The 25,274-nt window shown below is 42.0% G+C and overlaps 1 protein-coding gene across 1 annotated transcript in view; it reads right to left on the reverse strand.

Annotated features, from left to right (window-relative positions):
- Positions 1-5,042: 5,042 nt before the first annotated feature.
- zfpm2b (zinc finger protein, FOG family member 2b) overlaps positions 5,043-25,274 on the reverse strand; it is a 59,776-nt gene continuing 39,544 nt past the window's right edge. The window contains exons 5-8 of the mRNA XM_057353958.1: positions 18,033-18,129; positions 9,880-10,086; positions 9,195-9,419; positions 5,043-8,889 (exon numbers count right to left, since the gene is read on the reverse strand). Coding sequence (XP_057209941.1) covers positions 6,602-8,889; positions 9,195-9,419; positions 9,880-10,086; positions 18,033-18,129 — 2,817 coding nt within the window. The 3' untranslated portion in view covers positions 5,043-6,601. The remainder of the gene's footprint in view (positions 8,890-9,194; positions 9,420-9,879; positions 10,087-18,032; positions 18,130-25,274) is intronic.

The following is a 25,274-nucleotide window of genomic DNA, read 5'->3' on the forward strand; positions in this document are numbered from 1 at the left end:
TCACAGCATTTCAGTGATGAATGTTACATAAACGGTGGATATAACGCTGGATTTGGAGATCGTTTTAAACTGATAGATGGCGCGGTCCCAGTGCTAAAAGATGCCGGACATGAACTGCACATGGTAAGTCAAACTAAGACATACGTCTGTATTTTGTTGAGAATAGGCGTGTACGTGCATCATGTAAAGAAACACCCACTGCCTGCCTCCAGCTGCTTGTGTTTTTACGGAAATAATCGTACAGCCGTATCTCTCTTTTATAAATTTGATCAAACTAGATACTCTTCGAAGATACAACGTATGCAATACTACTAGGTACTCAAGATTAATATGAGATTGGCAGAAACTGAGTGTGTTACCCGATCTTTAATTTCACTATTATTCCATTTTTTTACATGGTCTAACTCAATCAGTGTAACTCTCCAACAGGTGTTCATGCTCACTCTCACCTGACTTCTGATTGCACCCGCACCTGTTACCCATTACCTGGACTCTTTATATACTTGCCCCTTGCATTCAGTCAGCGTCAGGTCTAGTTGTTGTATGTTGTCGACTTTTCATTAACGCTAGTAGTGATCTTACCCATGGATGTATACCTGTTATTACTTAGCTGTATACCTGTTATTACTTAGTTGTGGGTAGTGATGGGAAAATGAAGCCTCATAAATCACTGACGCTGTGTCCGAAATAGCATATGTGACCCTGGACAACAAAACCAGTCTTATGGGTCAATTTTTCGAAATTGAGATTTTGAGAAAGCTGAATAAATAAACTTTCTATAGATATATGAGTTGTTAGAATAGGACAATATCTGGCTGAGATACTACCGTTTAAAACTCTGGAATCTGAGAGCGCAAAAGAAATCAAAATATTGAGAAAATTGCCTTTGAAGTTGTTAATCAGGGGCACTGTGGCAGACCATCCACTCACAAAAATAAAGTTCTTATATATTTAAGGTAGGAAATTTACAAAATATCTTCATGGAACATGATCTTTACTTAATATCCTAATGATTTTTGGCATAAACGAAAAATCGATAATATTGACCCACACAATGTATTTTTGTCTTTTACTAAAAATGTTCCCGTGCTACTTAAGACTGGTTTTGTGATCCAGGGTCACATATGATGAAATTCAGATTAATTTTAATGTTATGTGTACAAATAAAGCTTAGAGTACAATGTTTGTGTGAATGGTTAATATAATAAATTAAATTACCCATTCAAGTGTGGCAATAAATTCCAGGATGAGTTAATACTGTTTTCATATTATTTAATACTGTATGTTATTTAATACTGTATAGAATGATGTTCACTCGCACATTATCGCACACACATGTCTATACATACAATACTATCTATATAGTATTACACGAATAAGGCAAAGAACTCATAAAAAAGCTCTGGGGTTCGAACGGTCACACGCGAAGTGAAACGTGCATGTGATTAAGCAGAAAGTGAAGCTTCGTTAGTCATTGGTCACGTGATTTCTCCGTTAACAACACAAGCTTCGAATCAAGGCTTCATCTGGACCACCCATTTTTGCTCGACAAATGTCACATCACTACCTGTGGATGTTCTACTGTGGATTAATACCTATGGATGGTTGATATAGAAATGATATACTGTGCTGTTTAAATCGAAAATTAGGCAACTTCAGTAATGAAAAAGGAATTATTATAGGCTAAAAGAATAATATAATGCATTGATTTCATCCTCCATATTGTGTGGGATGATGTATTTTACTTATAATCAGATTAGACAAGCGATGGATAAAACACAGCATGGATGTATTCATGATGTGTAGTGAGGCCAAATGGACCCGAGAAAAATATTTTAGGCTAATGTTCTGGGAACGTTCCCAGAAAGTTTTTTAAGGTTTGTTTTTAGTTATCTTTGTGGAAATAAAACGTTAGTTTCATGGTTTCTATAACATTAGGGTAACGTTCCCCTAACGTTAGTTTTTGGTTCCCATAAAGTTCTGGGAACCAGAAACTAACGTTCTATTAACGTAAAGAAAACTTTAATGGAGAACCAAAAACGAACCTTAGAAAATAACGTTAGGGGAATTTTCTGGGAACCAAAAATTGTTAGCTGGGATTTAACCATCAGCTTGCATTGTTTTATTATTTTCGTAAGGATCTTTACATTGTGTCCGATTCTGTACGTGTTGAACAAGAGACCTCATCAGCTCGTTCATGTCGTTCACGAACGAGAATCAGCGGGTCCTTTCGTTCACTCACGAACGAGATGACTGATTGTTCATGTCGTTCATGAACGAGAATCAGCAGGTCCTTTGACTCCTTTCGTTCGTGTACAAACGAGATCTCTCTCGTTCAGACTCGAACACACACAGGCTCGTTCGTTCAGTGAAGGGCGTATTCGTTCAGCACATTCAACCAATCATATGCTCTTGTCAACGCTCACACTCGAACGCCATTGGCTCGTGCTTTAGACACTCTTTTAAGCCAAGACGCTCTATGCTCGAGGGAGAGATTTCAGTGAACGAGAAATATGAGTCATTGCCTTTCGTGAGCGAGAACGATTCGTTCACTTGAAAGATTCGTTCACGAACGTAACATCACTACGCAATATACAAGATTATATCTCAGTGAAAATCAGCTCTACCTCAAGCTTGAGAAATGTCAGTTCCACCTCACCACCATTCACTGCTTAGGATGCATCATCAGTAAGAACTCAGTCCTGATGGACCAGGGGAAGGATGTACGCCACAACCCACTTCAGTCCATGAGTTACAATATTTTTTAGGCTTTACAAACTTTTATCGTCGATTCATAGCCAATTTCAGCACCATCAACTCTCCTCCATGTTCAGCAAATGGCTTAAAGTTCAAAATGTCAATGTTAGATACATGCTAAAACTTTCAGATGCAGAGAAGCTAATTCATGCATTCATGACGTCAAGACTAGATTATTGTAATGCATTATTAGGTGGCTGCCCTGTGGGCCTATTACAAAAACTCCAGCTAGTTCAAAACACAGAAGCATGAGTTCTTACACAAACTAAAAAGTATGAGCATATTAGCTCGGTTCTATCAACATTGCACTGGTTACCTCTCAACACATTCACTTTAAAATCTTACTGATTATCTATAAAGCCCTACACGGTTTAGCTCCTCAGTACCTGAGTGAGCTTCTCTTGTATTACAGTCCTGCACATTCACTACGTTCTCAGGGCTAATACCTAGAATTTCAAAATCAAGTGCAGGTGGTAGATCCTTTTCCTATCTAGCGCCTAAATTTGGAATAGTCTTCCCTGCACTGTCCGGGAGGCAAACACACTCTCTCAGTTTAAATGTAGACTAAAGACGCATCTTTTTAATCTTGCATACACTACACTTTTTTAGGGTTTAGGCTGCATTAGTTAGATCAACCGGAACCAAAAACACAACTGATGTACTTGTTGCATCAAAGAGTGCAGAACAGTACTCTACTCTCAGCCAGTCTTGTCTCATTGTTCCAAGGTTACCACAGCGAGCAGGATGCCCAGACCTGATGGTAGAGCGGAGAATGGGAAGCGGCGACCTGACAAGAGCTGAGATGATAGAGCTGGATAAAGAAGGACGCGGCGACTTGACACGTCTTCACTACAAAATTTCAAATGCTATTAGATTATTAATGATATTCTTAATTCTATAATTGACCTTATTAGTAAGTTTTTATTTTAGTTTTTAAGTTATAATTTATTTTTTATTTAGCCTTGTTGTGTAAGCTCTGTCGAGCTTGTGCAGAGGCAGCAGCTTTTGCCAGAGGGGAACTGGAATCCCCTGGTTGGGCCTGGGTTCTCCTGAGGTTTTTTTCTCGATTGGCGTTCGACTTGGGTTCCTCGCCACCGTTTGCATACTGTTTTGCATCTGCCTGGCCGGGGGGGCTGCTTTAGAATTTTAAAGTTTTACTTAATTAATATTGCATATAGGAATATAGTCTGTTTAATATTTGACCTGCGATTCTCTTTCCTTTATCTTAAATGTGTGCTTTCACTGTGCATGCGTGTTTATGTCTATGTGTGTTAGTACGTGTGCATATTGTGTGTGTGGAGTGTTTTGTATGTGGGTTTGTTTTCTTGTTTTTACAGGTATAACTTTAATTGTTTTGCTTATAGTCAATATGTCTCACGCACAGCTGCTTTGTAACAATGAAAATTGTAAAAAAATCACTATATAAATATACAGTATAACCCACTATATAAATAAAGTTGAGTTGAGTTGAACTAGTCCTAAAAAATCAGTACCCCTGATGCACACTATTTTGTTTTAAAAGCCATTTATTGTAAATAGTTTAACCTCTTAAATTCTGCCACGCCCCCCCACGGACCCACTGGTGGGCCCAATATTGCATCATCAAATCTAGAAAGTTGTGGAGACACAAATGGTACTTTTGAAAAGTGTAGATCCTTAGCTCCAAAAACATCAGTCCCATAAATTTTGTATGTATGTTACCTAAAAGAACATAATTTGAATTCTGAGTCTGAATAATATCACATTTCATATTTTTATCACACAAACTTACAAAACATAGATGAGTATGTGTGAGTATGAGTGGTATGTGTAGCGCCAAGGTCATGAGTTTGATTGCATCGGCCCTCCACCATTTCTGTCGACGGGGGGTGTTGTTTGTAACGTGTCATTGCGTTGCATGTATACGTGTCCGTCTCGCTAATGCCTTCGCATTGCATGCATTCGTGTTAATAAGGTCCATCTGTCTGGCCCAAACGTCCATTCCGGCCCCATACATTAGCGACCCACCCGGAAAAGTTCCGATATTCCAGATGGCCGGACTGCCTCTGGTCGTCGGTGGGAAGGCCGTTCTGGACTTTGTCAGAATGTCCTACTTTTCAGTCCGCCCCTGTGTAGAGTGTTTTCTGTCAAGTGAGACCATGTTTATCAAGTTACTCCAATGTATCTGTGTCGGACACTTTTTTAAATTCAGGTAAAAAAATGAAAAATATGCACCAGGGCTGAAGAGGTTAATATCTTTGTATGTTATATATGTTTGTATAACACTGCAGGTAATAAAAGGTAATAATAGGTCTTGAATTGTGACTAACACTAGGTGGTGCTAGTGTTTTGTGTAGTGTGCTGCACAGTACACAAACGTTTGTGTTGGTTTTAGTAATCTATAGGCAAAAAGTACATAAAGTACATTAAATATATACAATTATTATATATTGCAATTAACACACCCCTGTCCTGAGATTAATTTTAATTTTTATGCAACATAAAATAAAATAACATTCCAACATTTCTGGAATTTCATTCCATACAGGTACATGCATAGCAAAACATTTTTGACATTTTTTCACATTTTTTAAGCAAAGGTTACAAGTGGTCATCCGGGGGTAAACTTCATCCTTCGGCAAGACTTCCATAAAAACTTAATACAATTTATGGGGTCCAAGTATAAATGTAATGCTGCTTTTAAATAATGTTTAATCTTTTAAAAAGTATTGCATTAGAAGCCAAATATTTAAAAAAGATACCATGAATCAACAAACACACATACGGTCACCTTTGTAAGAAGAATTCTGCATTAACAAGAAAAATCATATTTAAGCATAAAGAAACATCAAGGACAAACTAGACTCTACGGGCTGGTTTCCCGGACGGGGTTTTAGCCTAATCCCAGACTACTTTAAAAATGAGTGGCATCTTGATCGAAAACAACTTGCACTTGCATATCTTAAAATATATCAGTGCGATTGTTTTGTCTCAAGATGCACACTGTAATGTTTGTTTGTAAAGCATGTTTTTAAAAACACCTTAAATATCCTAATTTAACTAAGGCCTAGTCCTGGTTTAGGCTAAGCCCTGTCCGGGAAACCGCCCCAAAATGTATTGATAATTATTCAGGAAAACTTGATTGCCACTATTTGTTTTGACACAGTGGTCAAGGCAGAAGTTACTCCAATATCAACAGTATGTCCGTCGCAGACCTTTATTTTTTCATAGTTGTATTACTATTTATGTGGCTTCTCTCTGTACTTCTAAATAAGACATTAAAGAGAATCTGTAAACTTTCATTTCAAATCTGCATTACTTAGAGCTGGAACTATTATTAAATAAATAAATAAATACGTAAACACAAAAAAGTACTAACACACAATACCCAACAAATATTGAAACCATTTTCTATTCAATGACTGTAGAATAAACCTCCTGAATTGATTGTCCGCCTGCTGCTGTGTAAACCAGCACAGAATTATACAAATGTTATTGACTACTAAGAAAAAACTGCAGCTTGTGAAAAGTCAAATGTGCATGGTTGAAGAATTTTGTCAACAGTTTATTTTACACACTTGTTAGAGCAGATTCTAGGAAAGAGATATTCACAAGTGCACTCTTCGCAAGAGGAGAGAGATTTCTTAAGTGAAAACCTACCATTTCAGAGCGTACGTCCAATTTTGTGTGAGAGCGAAGGAAAGCTGCTTTGCGTGTTTGCGTTACATGAATGTGCTCTCACAGTACAATTATTCTCACTTGGCATTTGACAGCTTTAGAGGCTGGGGACCACCTTTAAAACGTTTGGCCCTGGTTGACTTTCTTTTATTAGTGTGAAACGGCATTTAAACAAAGAACAAGAGCGCTATTTCACATGCTCTGCCGTGTGTGATGAACAATAAAACTTCTTGTGTGTTATAAAGTTTGACAGATTGTTGAATTGGATGTCACAAGGACGGCAGTACTTAACATTACCAGTGGCGGCAATGGACCCAGTCAATACTCTCTTGATGCTTGTCGAGACCTCCTCGGTCTTTGGAGATGGCATCAAAGTTGTGCTTTCCTTAAGGTTGATGGGTCTGTCTGTGTGGATATCTGGTGTACTGGAACGTGTGTCCCCTGCTTTGTCGTCTAGTTCGAGGCTGTTGTTTAAGAATGATGTCTTGCCCTGGCTTTCAGGGTCATCTGTGCTAAGATGGCTCCCATCAGGCATCGGCTGGTCTTTCTCCCCCTCACAGCCCTCATTGGGACTCTGTCTTCGTTCGCTCTGCGTGACAAGCATCCCTGTCGCGTAGTCGGTGGGTTTGATTTCATAGTAAGGCCAGATTTGTTCACCGGGTTTCATTTTCTTAGCACTTGGGTGACCCCCGGGGGGTTGAAACACACTCCTGGGGTCATCTTTTATAGGGATCTGATGGTCGTCACTGACAAAGGATGTTGCTGCATTTGGATGCTCATTCTTTGCATGCGAAGCTGGGATCTCAAAGAGGTTGCTAGTCTTTCTATGGCCTTCCTTTTTGATGCTTGTAGGTATTTTGTTTTCGGAGGAAGAATTTTGCAGAACGTTGCCTGGGCAGAAGTTTTGTTTGTGCTTCAGATAGTCCTCAACTTTGTTAAAACTTATATTGCACACAGCACACTCATGATAATCCAAAAGCCCTTTGGGTGACAGTGGGGTGTTACCAAACTGTGGTGTGCATTTTTTACTTAGATCTATCGGCGCGTCGCTCTCCTCCTTAGATAATGTAATCGATTTTGAGACAAGAGCTGATTTTGTTACCGTCAATGAAGCCTCCGGATATTTGGGTACTAGGCCTTGGATCATGTTGTATCTCTGATGGTCCCTAAAACTCTCCATTGTGTCTTTTGGCATGTATGGAGCTCCTAGGGTGGGCATACAAAGGAACGATGGCACACCCATATACTGCATTTGTTCTTGTTCTGGAGTGGCCAGCTCATACGCCTTTTTTCTTTTACGAGCACGAACCGTCTTCTGATTGGCTGGTCCTTTATTGTTTGCACGTTTCACCTGAGGATCATGGCGAGTGGCACAGTAATACTGTTTATGCACCATGTAGTTCTCATGTCGACTAAAGGTGATCTTGCATGCCTCACATGTTGTCTGGTTAGGGTCAATGTCATTTTCGGTGGGTGGCATTTTTGGGCTTTGCAAATCCAACTGGGTACCGTTTGGCCTCTCCTGTAAACCGGACGGACTTGATGCTTTTTTAACCTGTACTGAAAGTTCATCAGAGACTTTTCCGCCTTCAGGGGTTGACTCATGACCTTTAACCTTAGTAGGATGCGCAGAGTTTATCACAACAGGCAAATTGGCTCCAATTTTAGGACTCGCAGTGCCTGCTGGTTTATCCAAAAGTCCGGCAAAATCATTCAGCTTGGGTGTGTGTTCCCAGCGACTGTTGCAGTAATGTTTCTTGTGCACCAAATAATTATCAAGGTTATTGAAGGTGATATTGCATTCAAAGCATGTCGCTCCTTTTGGCACAAGTGTGCTGTACATCACTGGAGGATAAGAGTTTCCGCCATGGCGTAACCTGCGATGCACCAACTCTGACATTTTGGCCAAAATCTCAGATGCTTGTGGGGCCACGGTAATATCCTGTGAGAATGGGACATGTGGCATGAAAGGGGGTACGGGGAAGGCAGGAGGCAGGTGGTGTTGAATGGGAGAGGAGGCCAAACGGGGACTGGAGGGTTCTGACTTTACTCTGGAAAAAGAAACACCAGCCTTGTTTCCCGACTTGCCCTCGCTCTTAATGGATGACTGACCGCTTTCTGTGGTTTCTGGTTCAGCGACTTCACCAAGATAACGTTGTATTGCACTTTCCTGAAGGTCTTTTATGTTTGCATTAGATTTACCTTGTTGAGGGCTACCTGCAAGAATACTACGAGAGTTATCCGCTTTGTCTTCTTTGATGAGTTTGTTGCCCGTACTGCCATGTCCATGTAATTCCTGGTGTTTGGCCAGTTCTCTGGGGGTTTGGAACGTAAAGTGGCAGTGATCACATCTCAGGCCGGTCTGGGACAGGTGGGAAAGGATGTGGTGCTGGAGTATCATAAGTGTTTCAGCAGTGTAGTCACAAATTGTGCATTTCAAGTTGCTTCCAGTGGATATCTCATCTGACTTGAGACCTTTAAACAAAAAAGATAAATAGAAGGGTTAATACAATTTTTATGATCACTCTAATAACTGTCAGTGCGTTTTAAGCCAGGGCCGAGTGGTTAGTCAATATACTTTTGACATGCCGAGCCATTACACTTTACAAGTGAGTTCATATCTAACTCATGACATTTTTCAAGAGCATTGGTGACTGCCACGTAGGTTGGGCTCGTGGTCACAGACTAGTTGCTAAACTTAAAAAAAAAACATAAAATGGCAACAAACTTTAGTCTTATAGCATTTGACTGTAAAAAAAAACTGAACTTGAACTACTCACTATGATGTGTAGATAAGTGCATTTCAAGGGCATTTGAGCCTGCAAAGCTCATATTGCATTGTGGGTATGTGCAACTGCGGAGCATTTGATGGCTGATATTGGCGTTTTTCTCTGCCACAATCTCAGGTTCCCTTAGCCGCCCACTGCAGTAATACATAAGGTGGGCTTGGAGGTTTCTTTCACTCCGGAACCAGATGCCACACGCCTTGCAGGGGAAGATGTCTTCTAAAAAGACAGAAAACGGGACACAAGCACATCCATACTGAGTTTTGAAGCTTGTGAAAAATCAAGCTTAAAGACTAAAAACTTTACAAAATATGAATTGTAAATCCTGCAAATTGATTATCAAAATGAATAATGATAATCAAAAAGGAACGCTACAGAAAATCCACTCAGGCGCATATCAGATGCATCAAGCACATAATCTGACCCTACAGACCCCATCAAAGCAAATGTGCTGTTGTTCGCATAAAACTCTTGTGAACTGCGATTAGAGAACAGAAGAGGGTAAATATCTAATTCCTGCAGAAAGCTGAAGGTCATCCTCGACCCTTGGTAATTCCCTTATCCATGACAAACATGCACATCAGAGCTGTGATGACTCTTTGACATGGATTTCCATTTTTAACCAAGCACATTAATCAGCGTATCCACTGTGGCAGTGGCCTGATAACGCGGCACTCACTGTTGATGATAGAGCCGGGCAGTATGGACGCCATGGCTGCTTGCTGAGGAAGGAGTTGGATGCCGTCCAGCTGTCGGGCTGGGTACATCCCTTGACCGTAGGGAGATTGGGCTGGTGTTTGAAGATGAGGCTGCAAATCCACAACACAGGCAGAAAGTTCATCTCCCTCAATAAGATTTTTTGTTGTGGAGCACCACACATGTCCTCCTGCAAAGCAAAAGCAAAGCAAGGGGTTTAAGTGAGTTTAAAGGCAGTTATGTTTCTTAGTATCAAAATGTGCTGTCTTCCTTGAACCTCTAAGAGGATTTTTTTATATTTAAGCACATAGCTAAGCAATCAGTGAAAATTTCTTCCATTCTAAATGTCACATTCGTATACAAATATATTATTAACATCTTAAAAAAAACACGCAAATGCACATATGATCGTCATAAAAGCTGTAAAACATCTAATGTTTGGAAATCCTTTTTCCTGAATGAACGTTCTACTGATGTAGATAAGCAATAATGTTTAAAAACTAGTTTGAAATACTAATATTTGAAATTTGACTGTGACAAGAGCCCAAAACATAGCACGGTACTATATATATATATATATTAATCACTTTTTCTGCCATTGTCTGGTATCAGTGCAAGACCTCAAAGGCTTGTTTGCAGAAACAGCCTTGCTAAGCTTCTCTTTTTATCTGTTTTACTAAATACTTGAGAATCTGCAAATACAAACTTAATAACCGCTCACTCTTTGAGCCCACGTACAGCTCTATCCTGCCCACATACTGTATGTGTGTAAGCCTTTGAAGCTGCAACAAACAAGTCCGGGACAGTATACTGCCGTACATTTTCCCTATTGCTAAAGAGAATGGACATCTCGGATAAAAGTACAACATTATCAAACTGAAGGGCTGCGGATGAAACATTCCATTGGAGTCCTCAGAACAAACTCATTAGCCATTTAAATAGGAGAGGACGGCTTTGTGACTGAGATAACATTTATCTCGCTAAATGACAGGCTTACTGTCTGCACGTCATCTTCCATTGAGGGGATTAAAGTTTTAAATATGACTATTTACAAAAGTCTGGAACACGAGATAACTAGAAGAGACATGATACGACGGCGCTAAATGGTAGAATTAGGACGTGCACTAATTGGAGAGTTGGACAATGAGCATGTAGCACACTCGACGCTACCTTTGAAAGATGCGTGAACGTTCTCTGACAGTGTGTCAAAAGAAGAGGTGACCTGGGGTGGGCTGTCATGCCTCGTGGAGAGGACGGCTAATTGCATGTGTTTGGATGCGATATTTGGTGGGTCTGACATGAGGAGTTGACATGTTTTTTATTCAATCAATATGGTGTACTGTAGTGTACTAAAACTGTGTAAATTAACACACACAAAAAAAACTACACAAAAATTCCATTTTGAAAAAGACGCTATTCCTTTTTTACAAACATTGTGACAAAATACCATTGTGTGTAATTATTAATTTCTTCATACAGTTTCAGGATATTTCTGTAATTCTATTCTTTATTGAGAACAGCAGGTTACTAGTAAATACAGAAGTATGTATAGTAGAGACTACAGCTACAATAATACGTTTGTAAAAGACAAATTATAATTCATCATGAGAGAAAACTACTCCAACATTCACAAACTAAAGTATTCATCAATTCTTAGATCTGGAAGTAAAACAGAGCAACTCGCCTAGACAGGGCTTATTTTGGCACGGCACACTGTGAGCACGGTGTGAAACATAAATGAAATGCACATTCATCTTTCCTCCCTCTTTCAAACCAATAAATCAAAGCCAATGTTTGGATCTTTCAAAGAGTTTCTCATCAGAACTGAAAAAAGCAGTGCTGTGCAGTATCGGAGTCATGTTTTTGCCACAAGGTGGCGATGCCCTCACCCCTTTCAAGACCAATCGGTCATTTATCAATATATCAATACAAACAAATTGATTGATACTCTCTGATTGTGTTAAAAACCATTCATACTGTTACGCAGGTCTCGTGTATACCTCGGCCCCGGAGAGTAAAATAATTACTGGCATTGATATTGCTTTTTTGTTCATCATAAGATCATTTATTTTTTTCAATTGCAATAATGTAAAAATAATTTTGAATCATGTTATGAAGTTGATTCTGGCATCAGGGCACCTAATAAGTGAAAACCTAATACGTAAAAACCTCAGAATGAGTTGTTTCCTCTCAATTCCTCTCTTGTGGAACATGATCTTATCAATAACACACAAACAATTATGTGTGACAAACAAACATCATTCAAAAAATCAAAACATTTCCACATTTCACGTACATTTTTTTAAAGACAGGTTATTTGACATTCAGTAGTGTGCATATCTACAATTATTGTTAATACAATAAAAATGGCAACACAGTCATCCGAAAAAAAGAAAAAAAAAACATTCTGAAAGAAATGTTCGAGAGAGGTACCAAGGTCAAGTATGATAAAGTATGTATTATGGAGGGAACTATAGTAACCATTGGTGAATTTTAAGAAAAGGGTTTACACAGTAAGCGACTGTGATTTTGCAAATGCAGCAGCAAGTGTGCGCGATACTGTAGGAAGTTGACTACTACGAGTCTACTACATTCCATAAATCTCATCTCTGCCTCAGCGCATCCCAGAGTGCATCAGTCATACAGCTCTGTTCCCCGGGGGGCTGCCCTGATGGAGCATCAGTGTTCCTGGCCAGGCTGAGTTTCACCGCCTCGGGTATCACCTCAGGACCATCTGCCCCACACACCTGTGCTCTCATTGATCTACAGGCCTGCACGCTACATCAAACAGACACCGGAGGGGCATCTCGCCGCTTCCTGTGAGGCAAGGCCAGTCATCTGGCTGGGGCAGCAGTGTATGAAGTTATGAAGATCTTCTGTATATTCATGAGGCTGTGAAGTTGTGTTTATTTTCCTCACAGTGCACCCCACCCCTGGCTTTCAGGTTCAAATTGAGGAGCGGTAGTAGCTTGACAGGTCTGCCAAAAAAAATTATCCGGCCGTTTTCCAATTTCTTAATGTGAGCTTTGAGAAATGAATCATCTTCCTGACAGCCAGCCTACTGGTCCGGGTAAAGCCAATGCTGGCAGAATGTGAGATTTTACTGGCTGGGTGCACTAAGCTCCTTATGAGTGACAGGTCAAGACCCGCATCCCTCTTTTCCTTTTTCCTTTCTTTCAGTCCGGTCCAACATGATTTCATATGCTGTCAGTATGACCTTGAAGAGGCCGACCTTTGACCTCTATTGAGCAAGTCTTAACGGGATAGTTCACCCAAAATGAAAATTTGTTACATCATTTACTGATTCTAACCGCAACAAAACCTATATGAGCAACACAGACAGTTGCGCACAAATAAACGGGGCTAAATATGGTGCGATTTGTTTGCCTCTGCACCTCCACACCTTACAGAATCCCCCAGAGATGCCGTAATGAACAGCGATGTCTCCCACTTAACACTGGGATCCAGACACTCTTTCTGATAGAGGCCGGGGCTGTTTATTAAATGATGGAATTTGGCTGTTTCTTTCACAGAATGTTATCAGCCCGAGAACAATCGTGCCCATGGTCGCACCCTCGCTGGCTCGCCCGGTTGCTCATTAGCCACAGCATATTTAATCCAGAAGTTTCTTATCAAATGTGACACCTGCATCTCCGAATGGCACTTTCCCTGTTCATTGGCATGTATTTGAGTGAGCAGAATCCAAGGTGCTTTGTGGAGATTAAGAGAGAGAGAGAAAGTGGGGGAGAGCGCGAGAGAGAACGAGCGCTTATTTTATCATTTAGCGGGTCTGGCCCGTATCCAAGCAGTTTTTGTCTTGTTGTTGTAATTAGAAAGCCTTTTAAGCGATAACAGCTGCTGCTGAATATGAATATGGATAGAACCACATCAGTTCTGCCTGAGATGGACTCCCCCCACCCCACAATCCTACCTCATCATCCTCTTGCGTTTACCTCCCCCTCACTGCATTTCATACTGCGGTGATCTTAATAAAGAAAGAGGAAAGTGTAGCTAGACGTTGAAGATGGTTGTTTTTGATTGAAGCCTTTCTTGACAGCTTCTGCGGTACATGCGAAGCATTCGCATCACAGCCAAGTGACAGGCTGCACTTAATTTCCATACGCGAATATGTAATTAGGGCTTCGCTACGGCTTCTAAAAAGCTGCACACTACCATCAGCGCTGACACACCATTGAATTGAGATGTCACTTTTGTGGTAAGCAAAAAATAAACAAAAATGAAGGTAAATATTAAGGTAAACGGCAATGGTATTGGTAGCAAACTAGGTAAACATGAAGGTAGAATAAAAGTAAAGGTCAACCTAAATGTGAATCATTCCTCATTATTGCTATTTCCACATTTCAGAATAATAGTTACTTTGTGTAAAAGATGAATTATGTAGCGATTAAAAATGTTAAACAAATCGTATATTTTAGCATCTTCAAAGTAGCCACCTGTCTAAATTACATATCGGTACTTTGTTGCCATTCTTGTAACCAATTTTATGAGGCGCATTCTGAGACGCTTTACAAACAGCATTAAACAGATTTTCAAGACATGCTGGACACTTGTTGGCTGCTTTTCATCAGGCAAGCACCAACGTATCCATTACAAAAAGTATAAAGAAGCATTCCAGCATAAGATCATTAACCTTAAATTCAGCTAAATGTGTCCAAACTTGTAGACTAGTGGCGTGGATGATTCTGTTAATAAACTTAAACATTCTCCCATCTACTCCTCTGGGGATTCATTCTGAATGCAGCGGGACATTGTGGGGGCCCTCGCCAGAGGATCGATGACTGACATGCTATGCAAATCTCATTGTTATTGCACTAGCAGATAGTTTACTGAGGCTACAATGGGGAGGTTTATGCCACTGGAGAAGGTTTGATTCTGACCTTATAGACTGAGCGGCTTTGATCTGCGTCTCTGAAAAACAACTGCGGCTTCTACAGAAAAAATCTGGGATGGAAATGTTTTACTTTTATCTTGGCATATTCAGTATTGTGGCAGGGGACCCTCTTCTTTTTTCCAGGTAATGGGATAGAGCAGGGAAGAGGGTGGGAGGGACGGAAGGAGAGAGAGATTGGGAGAAAGGAAGGAGAGACCCTTTAAGCGAGTGCCTCAGTTGGAAGAGGATTATGTGCTTCTGCTTTACTACCTTCTAGCAAAACTCCCGATTGGTTTCAGGAAAAAACTCAATTAAACTTTGTCTCTGTCGACTTCCTCTTTATTGAGAATCAAACAGAAATTTCTCTGACATAAAGCTCTAACCACATGAGGTGTTTCAAATAGTCCTGTTTTAGTACCTCAAACACATAAGAGAATGTGACAACTGTTGTCCTTAAAGAAATATTTCAACTTAATTTAAACTAAATTAATAATCCACTGTCTAGCATTCTGTGGCACAATGTCTATTACAGCGCAATATAATTTGCAACAGAAGTCTATGACGCAAGAGTTCTGGTGGGTCTAAAAGCAAAAATGTGAAGCTAAAATTTTTTCGTATGTGAACCCTCGCTACATCTTTATTTGTCAGTTAGATAGTCCTGCCCTGAAGTCACGCCATTGGTTGAAATCAACGTACAAATGGCTTGCTTAGTTATCTGCACATAAATCTTGAATAAAATAATGTACACTTAAAGGGATACTTCACCCAAAATAGAAAATTCTGTTATCATTTTCTCACCTTCGAGTTGTTCCAAATCTGTATAAATTTCTTTGTTCTGAGAAAGATATTTGGAAGAATGCTTGTAACCAGACATATTTTGCCCCCCATTGACTACCATATTAGGAAAAAATACAATGGTAGTCATTAGTGCCCCAGAACTGTTTGCTGTCCTACATTATTCAAATGTCTTCTTTTGTGTTCGACAGAAAACAATGATAAAGTAATTTTTCATACATGGGAGTCAATATGGGGCAAAAACTGTCTGGTTATAAGCATTCTTCCAAATATCTTTCTCTGTGTTCATCAGAACAAAGAAATTTATACAGATTTGGAACAACTCTAATGTGAGTAAATGATGACAGATTTTGCATTGTTGTTTGGTTTTGTGACTGTGTGCTAATAAAATGTAATTTTAATCTTTTATATTATCTACATCTTTCTTTTGGGGTGGGACTGTGGAGGACTTGGTACACCACAGTATGCATTTAATGAAAATTAGACAAGTTCCATGTGATCTTCTGGCTACTACCCCTAGTATTATCCCAGGATACAAGTGATAAGACAAGCAGCATTACTTCCCTCTGCAGTGCCGTGCCAGGATTTTTTTCTTTCCACTGACCCCAAATTCACCTTAACAGAGCAGAACCTTCTCATCACAGACAGCCATAAGCCTGTCAGTTATCAGTCCATCAAGAACTGAGACAGAGAGTGAGAGAACGGGAGACCGCAAGCATGGAATATGAAGGGAAGAGAGTGAAAGTTAGGGGTGGGGGGGATAAATCACAAGATGAGGTCTACATCATCTAATGACCAGAATAAACCTCTTTCCTGTTTGCTGGAGGAGCTCAAAATCTCTGCAGTGCTTAAGCCGTGTCCCTTCTGATCCAAACTTTCACTACCATCAAACCAGGATTTATGACGCATCACAACCCCCTGACAACATCCAGCAGCCTCATAATCTCTTTTTTTTTTCTGCCCGTGCCTGACATTTCAAGTCTCGACATTCACTCAAGATAAGCCAAAAGCCCTCTGACAGGATAGAGAGGACATATAAAACACATGCTTAAGAATTTTACTGCCCCCTTCACAAGCACCCGTGAGCTGCTACTGCCACGACATTTCATATCAGAGAATTCAACGACTCTTCCAAAACAAAACATCCTCTGGTATTTTTTTGAGTAATGGTGTACAAAGTCTATTTGTTCAGCAAGAAATCCGTTTGTTTGGTTGATCCGAGAGCTTTTTCAGAACAAAGATTCTTGTTGACATCGGGGTACATTTTGGTAATTTACAAGTTCCCAATGTATCCTAATTTACAGAAGTGAACAACTGTTCAATTTTATTTTTAACAGCGAAATTTGCAATATGCAGTGCCATTCGGTTTGCGTTATTTTGCCAGAAAAATATTTTTCTTACTCTGTTTTGGGTGTAAACATCCTTTAAACAAGATATAGTTACCTAAGAAGCAAAAACATTTTTGAAAATTTTGTGATGTTTTCTGTTTAAAGCAAGGAAAGGTGTTTGCCATTGGGGTAAAGAAAAATAATCTAATTCCAAATAAAAAACAAGACCCCATTTGCAAAAATCTTTTTTCACAATACATTTCTCCAAATGTGACAATTTCTCACAATGTTTCTCGTCTTGATGTATCGCTGTTTAAAGCCTACGAGAACTGAAATCATTTATTGCGCAAGATTTTCATGTCCCAAAAAACCCAGCGATGTGACCACTAATGTGAGAGCTGGAATTTTGTAATCTGGTTGAGTATAGTAATCCAGAGAGTTTGGGAGATACCCAGCAGCCTGGCCTAATCGATCCTGGCCCCTCTCAGTCCCTTAATAACTTCTCAGTTGAAAGCCCTTCAGTTCATCAGTGTTGTCTTTTAATTAAACGCAATCGCTGCGCTGCACGCTGGTGGATAGTCGACTCCTCCAGGGGGCGGTACTGTTTGAATACACTGATAATGGAATTTGACATTGCTGGAGATGTTGAGCCATTATTTCATTTCTCTGTTCTCAGATAAGTGCGATAAAGGCTTTTAAGTCTTCATTTCCTCAAGTCTTTTTTCCAGAATGGAGTAGGGATTGTTCTCCGTTCAACTTACACATGTACTGTAAAGTAGATTAATCAATTAAGCTCCGGCAGATAATACAAAAGTGGAGCACTTTAACAGAAATATCACTTTTAGTCAAGGAGAGAGAGAACGGGTTACAAAGAGTTATCTTTCTGCTCTTTAAACTTTGAGTATTTGGTTGTAGCGACAGTTTCTTTTTTCTTTTGGTAAAAATGCTGCCACGGCTCTATCTTCGAAAGAGTCTCACGGAAAATGTATTTATTGTGTAAAATCAAAAGTTTTGTGGCTTTTAGTTAATGACTGTTGTCTTTGGGTCCATTTGGGTGCCAGTGTACTCCTAAAAATCGACAAAATAAAATCGTAGCGCATTAAAAGGAGAATACATTCTCACCTTTGCTGTACACAGCACAGTTGCATCTGCCATCTTCTGAACTGACCCACATCACATCCTTCAGCCAGCGTGGACCTCCGCTGAGCAGCAGAGAAACCTGCCACAGAAAACACAGATTCCCTTCAGACATTAAAACAAATGACCAATAGGTATGTCATGAAACTCTTGCGAACCGCCAGCCAATCAGCTTGCATCCTCAAACCGATTGACTTTTCAGGTTATTTATAGCCTTGACAATGCATGCTTCTTCTACCTCTACATTTTAACAGGCTGGTTAGCACACAGCACACTATCAGAGCTCCAGCAGTTACCCTCCTCCATCCCAGCTCCACCTGTCTAGATTTGTTTATGGGAAATTTTGCGTCAGCAGCATCACTTGCCTATCAGTATACAGTAATATAGTGTAGTAGTAAGTCCACTTTGCAGTTTATTCTGGCCCAAAATAAATGCTCATTTAGTATAGAAAAAAACTGTTTGATTGACATGCAAAATGCTCAACCACAGTTTGGTGTGTTTTATATGAGTTACGAACAGGTTTGTCTGGGAAAGTTGAGAACAATAGACTGATAATGAGAAACAAATTAGTACAATCAAGTGTCAACAAATGATCAAAAGAGTATTTAGGAAACCTGTATCTAGTTCAGTAGCTAAAAAATACAAAAAGTAGCCTAAAACGGATCTTATTCAAAGATCTGATGTCACTAAACCAACAAATTTTGAAAATTCAGTATATTCATCAAAAGGCCTCATTGAATCTTCCTAGATGTCTTGTAAACACAATTCTCATAAGAACTGCTTAAAATCTGTTTACCCGACTCCTGCAATTGTTACTTACAATCTGGAGCCTGTGATTTTAGCCGAATGGTTAATAAGTGAACCGAAAGTACCGTATGAAGCCGAGATTGTGTTGGAGAAAACTAATTTAAACAAGGTCAACCTCTCAAATCATCATTCCCTTGGGCATTTTCAAAGAAAATCTTTATGCTTGTGTGTGTGTGTCTCCTGTCCAGCCTCTGAATGGTTGTATTGTTAAAGACCCTCTGAATGTTCCACCTGATCAGATCTCTTCCTTTGGGACAGCTGGAATCCAGAATGAAGCAGCGTGGACTTCGAGACAGAAGAAGTGGAATGCTGAGCACAGATCTTTAAACACACTGTAACCCTCTATCACCAGCATCACAGCTTCCTGAGACCACCACATGAGGAATTTCAAGAATTGAAAAAGAATAGTTAATTCTGTAGAAAATTATAATTAAATATAATATTATACTAAATATACAGTAAGTGGATTTTTTTATTTACCAAAACGGAAATAATTGTTTTGAATTTACAAACTGGATAGAAATAAAAAATGTGTTATGCAGTCATGTCAGAATTTTCATTTTTAGGTGAATCACTTGCTCTGTATTTTATCAAATTTTCCAAGGACCCAAAGAGGACCTCTATGTCATAAATTTGTTCGAATTTTAGATGAATTCATCACAGGCCTTTGTGGTCAAGTTGACATATTCTCATCTACCTGTGGGGTTCATTAGAAGTCCAGCAGTTAAACTGAGTCATTCTTTCATCTCTCTGTGGAGGAGGAAAGGAAACCAAACGCATTCCAGACTCTTCATCTGTTATCACAGCACTTATCTCTCCAGGAGCACTCTCTCTCCCTCTATCTCTCTCTCTGGCCAAATCTGCATTTTTGCTGAATCGTATCATCTTCCGGCCGGCTGCTCAACCTCAGACAGGACTGATCTGACCCAACTTTTTCTCATTACAGTGAAGAAGAATAGTAAAACTGAACTGCTTATATACTCTCTCTGTAAATGTGATATTTTGCTCAATCTTTTATTTTTCTGATGGAGATAAATCGTCTTGGTTACGGATGTAACCTCAGTTCCCTGATGGGGAACGAGACGTTGTGTCGAACCGACAGATTGGGGTTTGTCTTGAGAATCTATCATCTTCTGAGTATTTAGAAAAGGCCAATGAAAAATGGCGAATGAAATTTGCATGCCGGACTCCTCCCCGGATGTCCGGGTATAAGAGGGAAGCCGGCGTGCTCATTCATTCACCTTTTGGTCTGAGGAGCCTGAAGCATTCCCTCCCGACTGCTGGGGTGGGCGGCCAGCGTTGTGGCATAAAGGACACAACGTCTCGTTCCCTCCATCAGGGAACTGAGGTTACATCCGTAACCAAGACGTTCCCTTTCTGTCTGTCTCTCGACGTTGTGTCGAACCGACAGATTGGGGTTCCTATGGAAAACGCCACAATCTCTAGCTGAGCGACGCTGACTGGCCTCGGCGAGTCAGACGTGAGCGCTAGCGCGAAATTGTAACCATCCAGTGGAGAGGTAGGGGGTCCCAGAGCTTTTTCAAAAAGTTGGGAAGCCCCTGCCACCGGCCGTCACGGGCGGAGGCCTTAATTCTCTAACAGTGAGAAGCCGCCTGGCACCGTAGGGGCCACTGGGTAAGCATTATTCCCCCCTGGGGAAAAACGCTGCAGAGACCACTACCTAAGGAGTAGTGGAGACATCACATGGTCTCGCCATCGGGTGAGACTCATGGGAATGTGTGGACTAAGGAGTTAACCACGAGGTGGGAGTCCACCTAGGGAGGTCATGGGTTGCCTGAGCGGGAACCATTCATGAGGATACATCAGACGGAACCGCCCACGGGGGGGGGGTGGTTACCACGTCTGGAGCACTAGGTCCGGTTAGAGCTATACAGGTGGCTCAACTGTTCCCCGGCCTAAGGGGGCAGGCTGCTCTGCCCAGCCTGCCCCCAGGAAGGTGCTTAGTGATGGATGGAATGCCTATTCTTTACCCGAGGGGAAAGAAGGGAGGCGAAATAGCCGCTGCTCCCCCCCAGTGGGGGAAGGGCTTTCGCAGGCGTACGCCCTACCGGCTACCGGTCCTACCTGTTGCCCTGCAGGACGCGGGCTGACACCGGTTCCACGCGGAGGTTGTAGAACCTCGTGAAGGTATTGGGCATAGCCCAACCCGCAGCTCTGCAAATGTCTGCCAGAGAGGCGCCAAGAATGTGCCCGCACTCCTGAGGGGCAGGGGCGATCTTGTGATCGGTATGCCGTGGCGATGGCATCCACGATCCAGTGCGCCAGTCTCTGTTTGGAGACAGTCCTCCCCTTCTGCTGACCTCCAAAACAGAGTTGTGAGCTGCTCAGAGCTTCTAAAGCTCTGCGTGCGGTCTAAGTAGAGGCGCAGTGCGTGTACTGGACACAACACGGATGGGGTTGGGTCTTCCTCCCCAGTGGGGAGCGCCTGCAAGTTCACCACCTGGTCCCGGAAAGGAGTGGTGGGAACCTTGGGCACGTAGCCGGGCCGTGGTCTCAGGATAACGTGAGAGTCTCCAGGTCTGAATTCTAGGCAACCCGTGGACACAGAGAATGCTTGTAGGTCCCCTATCCTCTTGATGGAGGCGAGCGCCACCAGTAGGCCGTCTTTATCGAAAGGCGAGAAAGATCAGCCTCTCCCAGGGGCTCGAAGGGGGGCCTCTGGAGGCCCGCCAGGACCACTTCAAGGTCCCAAGTGGGTACGGGGCGTGGGCGAGGTGGATTCAACCGCCTCGCGCCCCTCAGGAACCTGGTGACCAGGTCGTGCTGTCCTAGAGACTTGCCAGCAACTGGGTCGTTGTAGTGTATTTCGGGGAAACTGTGAGTTTAAACACAGTAACCTACAAATAATTAATGGTGATTAACCATTAATTATTTTATACACTTTACCTGATGCAGCAGAGCTAATAACAGCGACAAACTAAATACACTTGTCCCGCGAGTGATCAGCAGATCGTATATCAACTCTAATATTACTCTAAATATTACTCCCCTGGCCTGGAAAAACAATATTCTTACTGTAGTACAGTACCACTTCAGAAATCTTAACGAAATCAAGCAGTTTAAGTGACGTTGATATGTGATAAATAAACACAGAAACAATTCGAGCGTGGATACACATGCGGTTTATTTATCTACACTACGGGGGAACTAAAATCAACTAGCTAACACAAACCAAACATTAACAAACAAACATAAAAACGTAAAACAGTAGAGAATGAAAGAAATAGATAAAGCAAAGAAAATGGCAGTATTAAATCAGCTATTCACATCTGCACGAACCATCAAGGACAAATCTCCTTATTTAAAAGGGGCAAAACTTATACGCAACTGGTTAGCAATAGTTCAGATACTTGCATTGGCTTCTTTGTTTCTCTGGACACTTGCTGGCGCGCGTATCAAAGGGTCCTGATGTGTTCAGAGCAGGCCGTGAGTCCGTCGGATTTAGCTTAACTAAACTGCCGGAAGAAACTGTCTCTGAGGAGAGGCAGGTCTCGAGAGGTTGAAAGAACACGAGCGAGCGAACACGCACGAGCACGAACACACACAAGTGAACGGACATACACAAAAAGAGCGAGCTTTCCTGCGTGTTCAGATGTTTTAACACAGAGGGCGTCACGCCCCTCCAAGGTGGGGCGATCCAATGTGATGAGATAGTTTTGGGCGCGAAAACATGTTTCTTTGTCTGGCACACTAACTCATTTGCATTTATGGTCGCCTGGGAGTTTGGAGCAGGAATAGACTTAGAATAGAATAAAATGAGTATGGTATAAAATACATTACTGTGCTATACACCATATTCTAAGACATGAAAAGGGAAACACGTAGATATGAGACATGAAGGGGTTACAATTACATTGACCTGTAGTTTGGACAAGAATGTAAATACACACAGAATACCACTAAGCACATATGCCTTTGAGGTTATAGGTGAAGGAGAATAACATAGAGACAAGCATACAATGTGGAGATTCATGTGTATACACTTTAAACCAGTCTTTTGTGGCTAAGGAAAGAGAAAGAGACATTCTTTTGGAAGAATTTGAGGCTCTCAGTCCCTGGGGGCCACATGGCTTTTCTCACTTTGGTGAACAGTCCTGTCCTCCCCCAAGAACCTCCTTTGAAGTCTAGGGGAGAGTATCCGAATCTGTCCTGGTCAGTGATGAAGGTGTTGAGAATAGGACATTTGGCCAGACTTGTTGGTGCCTGGTCGTAGTCCTGCTGAGAGGTTACTGTGTTTTACGATCACAGATGGTAAACTTTGATCCGACCATACCCTACATATCCCCCCTTTCGGACGACGGGTTTGTAGAAGCTCAGACGGCTGATGGTTGTCTGGATCGTAATGGTCGAGGTGACAGGTGGGTCTTACTGGTCCTCAGTGCTGTGGCGCACTGGCAGTGGGTCAATCTCGAGGAGGTTAGGTTCAGGCTCAGCTTGCGTGCCTCTCTTCTCGTGGCTCCATTTGAATGCCTGAGGAAACGCCGCCGTACACTTGTTCACTGACTCCTGCATTCCGTTGACCCTTCTGTAAAAGACGAAGAACAAGCCAAGCATAAGGGCATACCCTAATGTGGTGGTTAGGCACAGTGCAGTGTTCGCGGCGGTCCAGGACCGGACCACAGGGGAGTTGGCGAGAGCAGACATCCGATCCAGAGTCTGTAAGGCCTCGATAATAGGTAGGTTCAGTAGAAATGCCATCTCGCCTTGCTCGGGGGCTATGTGCAGAGGGATGGCACTACCCAGAGAGTATGCAAGGTGGGCTTGAAGGGGGTTGGTTGGCCCTAAGGTGGCAGAAGTTTCTTGGACAACAGATGGGAGGTTGTCTCACGTAGTTGTTATGACATCAAATCTTGTCATCCACATCACGTTCCTCTTGTGAATCTTGCCGGGTGCAGCATGCTCTCTGGCCTTCACGTTTTCTGCAGTGATTACAGAGCAAAAGCAGGTGTCATGCTCCGGTGTCTTTCATTGAAGTACTGGTGAGCGGTGTAGGGTGTGATGAGGTTGAAGTCTCTTGGCTGGCACTTTGGATGTTGTGGTGGTATTGTCTTAGCTTAGGCCATCAGATCAAAAAGAGACACACACGTCAGTTGGTTTGTGGTCCCTTTGATGGCGGTGGACACAAGGGGGCTGTTCCCATCCCAGTTTACATGTTAACAGACACATACTTCTCCAGCGTACTGCTCGTTGTTCAGTTGGTTCCTTACACTTGGCCGGCTGAGACTGGTTCAGAGAATGGAGTTAGGCTTGTATGCTTGTTGGTTTCCAAAACCTCTGTGCCTGATGTCAGTCCTGGAGTGGGCGTTTCTGTCTGAGCTGATTATCAGTGGCCGTCTGAACCTGGAGAACATGTGGAGGTGTGCTGTGATGCAGTGGTCTGTCTTGTGGGATGCTGGGTGGTACTCTACACGCTTGGTGAACTTGCCTGTGATTGTAAGAAGTCATAGCTGCCCCTTGTTGACCTGGGCACAGGTCACACACAATCTTTCTTAATGTTCTACCCTGGGGAGGTGGCTGTTTTGCGTCATAGTGAGGGTGTGAAGTTTGCTGGTTGGAGCTAGAATCAACTCAACATTTACTGATGTGCTCTGTCGCTGCATGCCAGGGCAGTGCGCCACTTCTTTGTGTGTTAGTGGCTTTGGTGTCGTGGTGTCTGGCCCATGGTGCGTCGTAGGCATACATCAGCATGACCCCCCTTTGTTCCTGGAAAGTTGCATGCCGTGGCGCTGTGTTGTTACAGGAACAGACTAGAGGATTTTGCTTATCAGACGCAGCAAGGTTGGACATCGTGAAAGGAAGGTGTTTAGCATCGCTTGTGAGCGTTGGTGGTTGCTTAAGCGATGCTGTATTTTAGGCAGAGCCAGTGTGGGTGGGTGTGATGCGGGCTGCGTGAGGTGGTAGCTGTGGCTTAGAAGCTATTCTTTGGATGGGCGGGTGGGTTTTTGGTGACCATCGGTTGCCGCAAAATGCCTCAGTTTTCACAGGTTTACTTTGAATGTTCTTTCACCTTTTCCCGCAGAGGAGCATATCGTGTTCCTTTGTGATGACACTAGGTGTCTGGAACAGGTGTTAATGCTCAACTGGCTTATGATTCGCTATGTTTCTTGCCAAGTGATAGCGTGTGAAACTTAGCTTTGCCTACTTTGAGTCTATGCAGGTAAGAAATTGTCTGATGGAGTTTTTTTTTGTGAGCTGTTGCGATTTGAAGGATTAATCCGGATAGCTGTCACTTGTGCTGTGATGTTTGGGGCCCCAGCTTGAAGTGTTGCAGTGGGACAGGCTTGTCATTTTCCACAAAACACCTGGTCTGGGTGTGCAGTGCCTCACCATTGTGTCGTCGACCACGTGGCTTTGTGTGCATGGGATCTGTGGTGAGGAGGCTGTTAGAAACATCACAGG

Source organism: Triplophysa rosa, linkage group LG16, assembly GCF_024868665.1.
Source record: "Triplophysa rosa linkage group LG16, Trosa_1v2, whole genome shotgun sequence".
Taxonomy (NCBI): Eukaryota; Metazoa; Chordata; class Actinopteri; order Cypriniformes; family Nemacheilidae; genus Triplophysa; species Triplophysa rosa.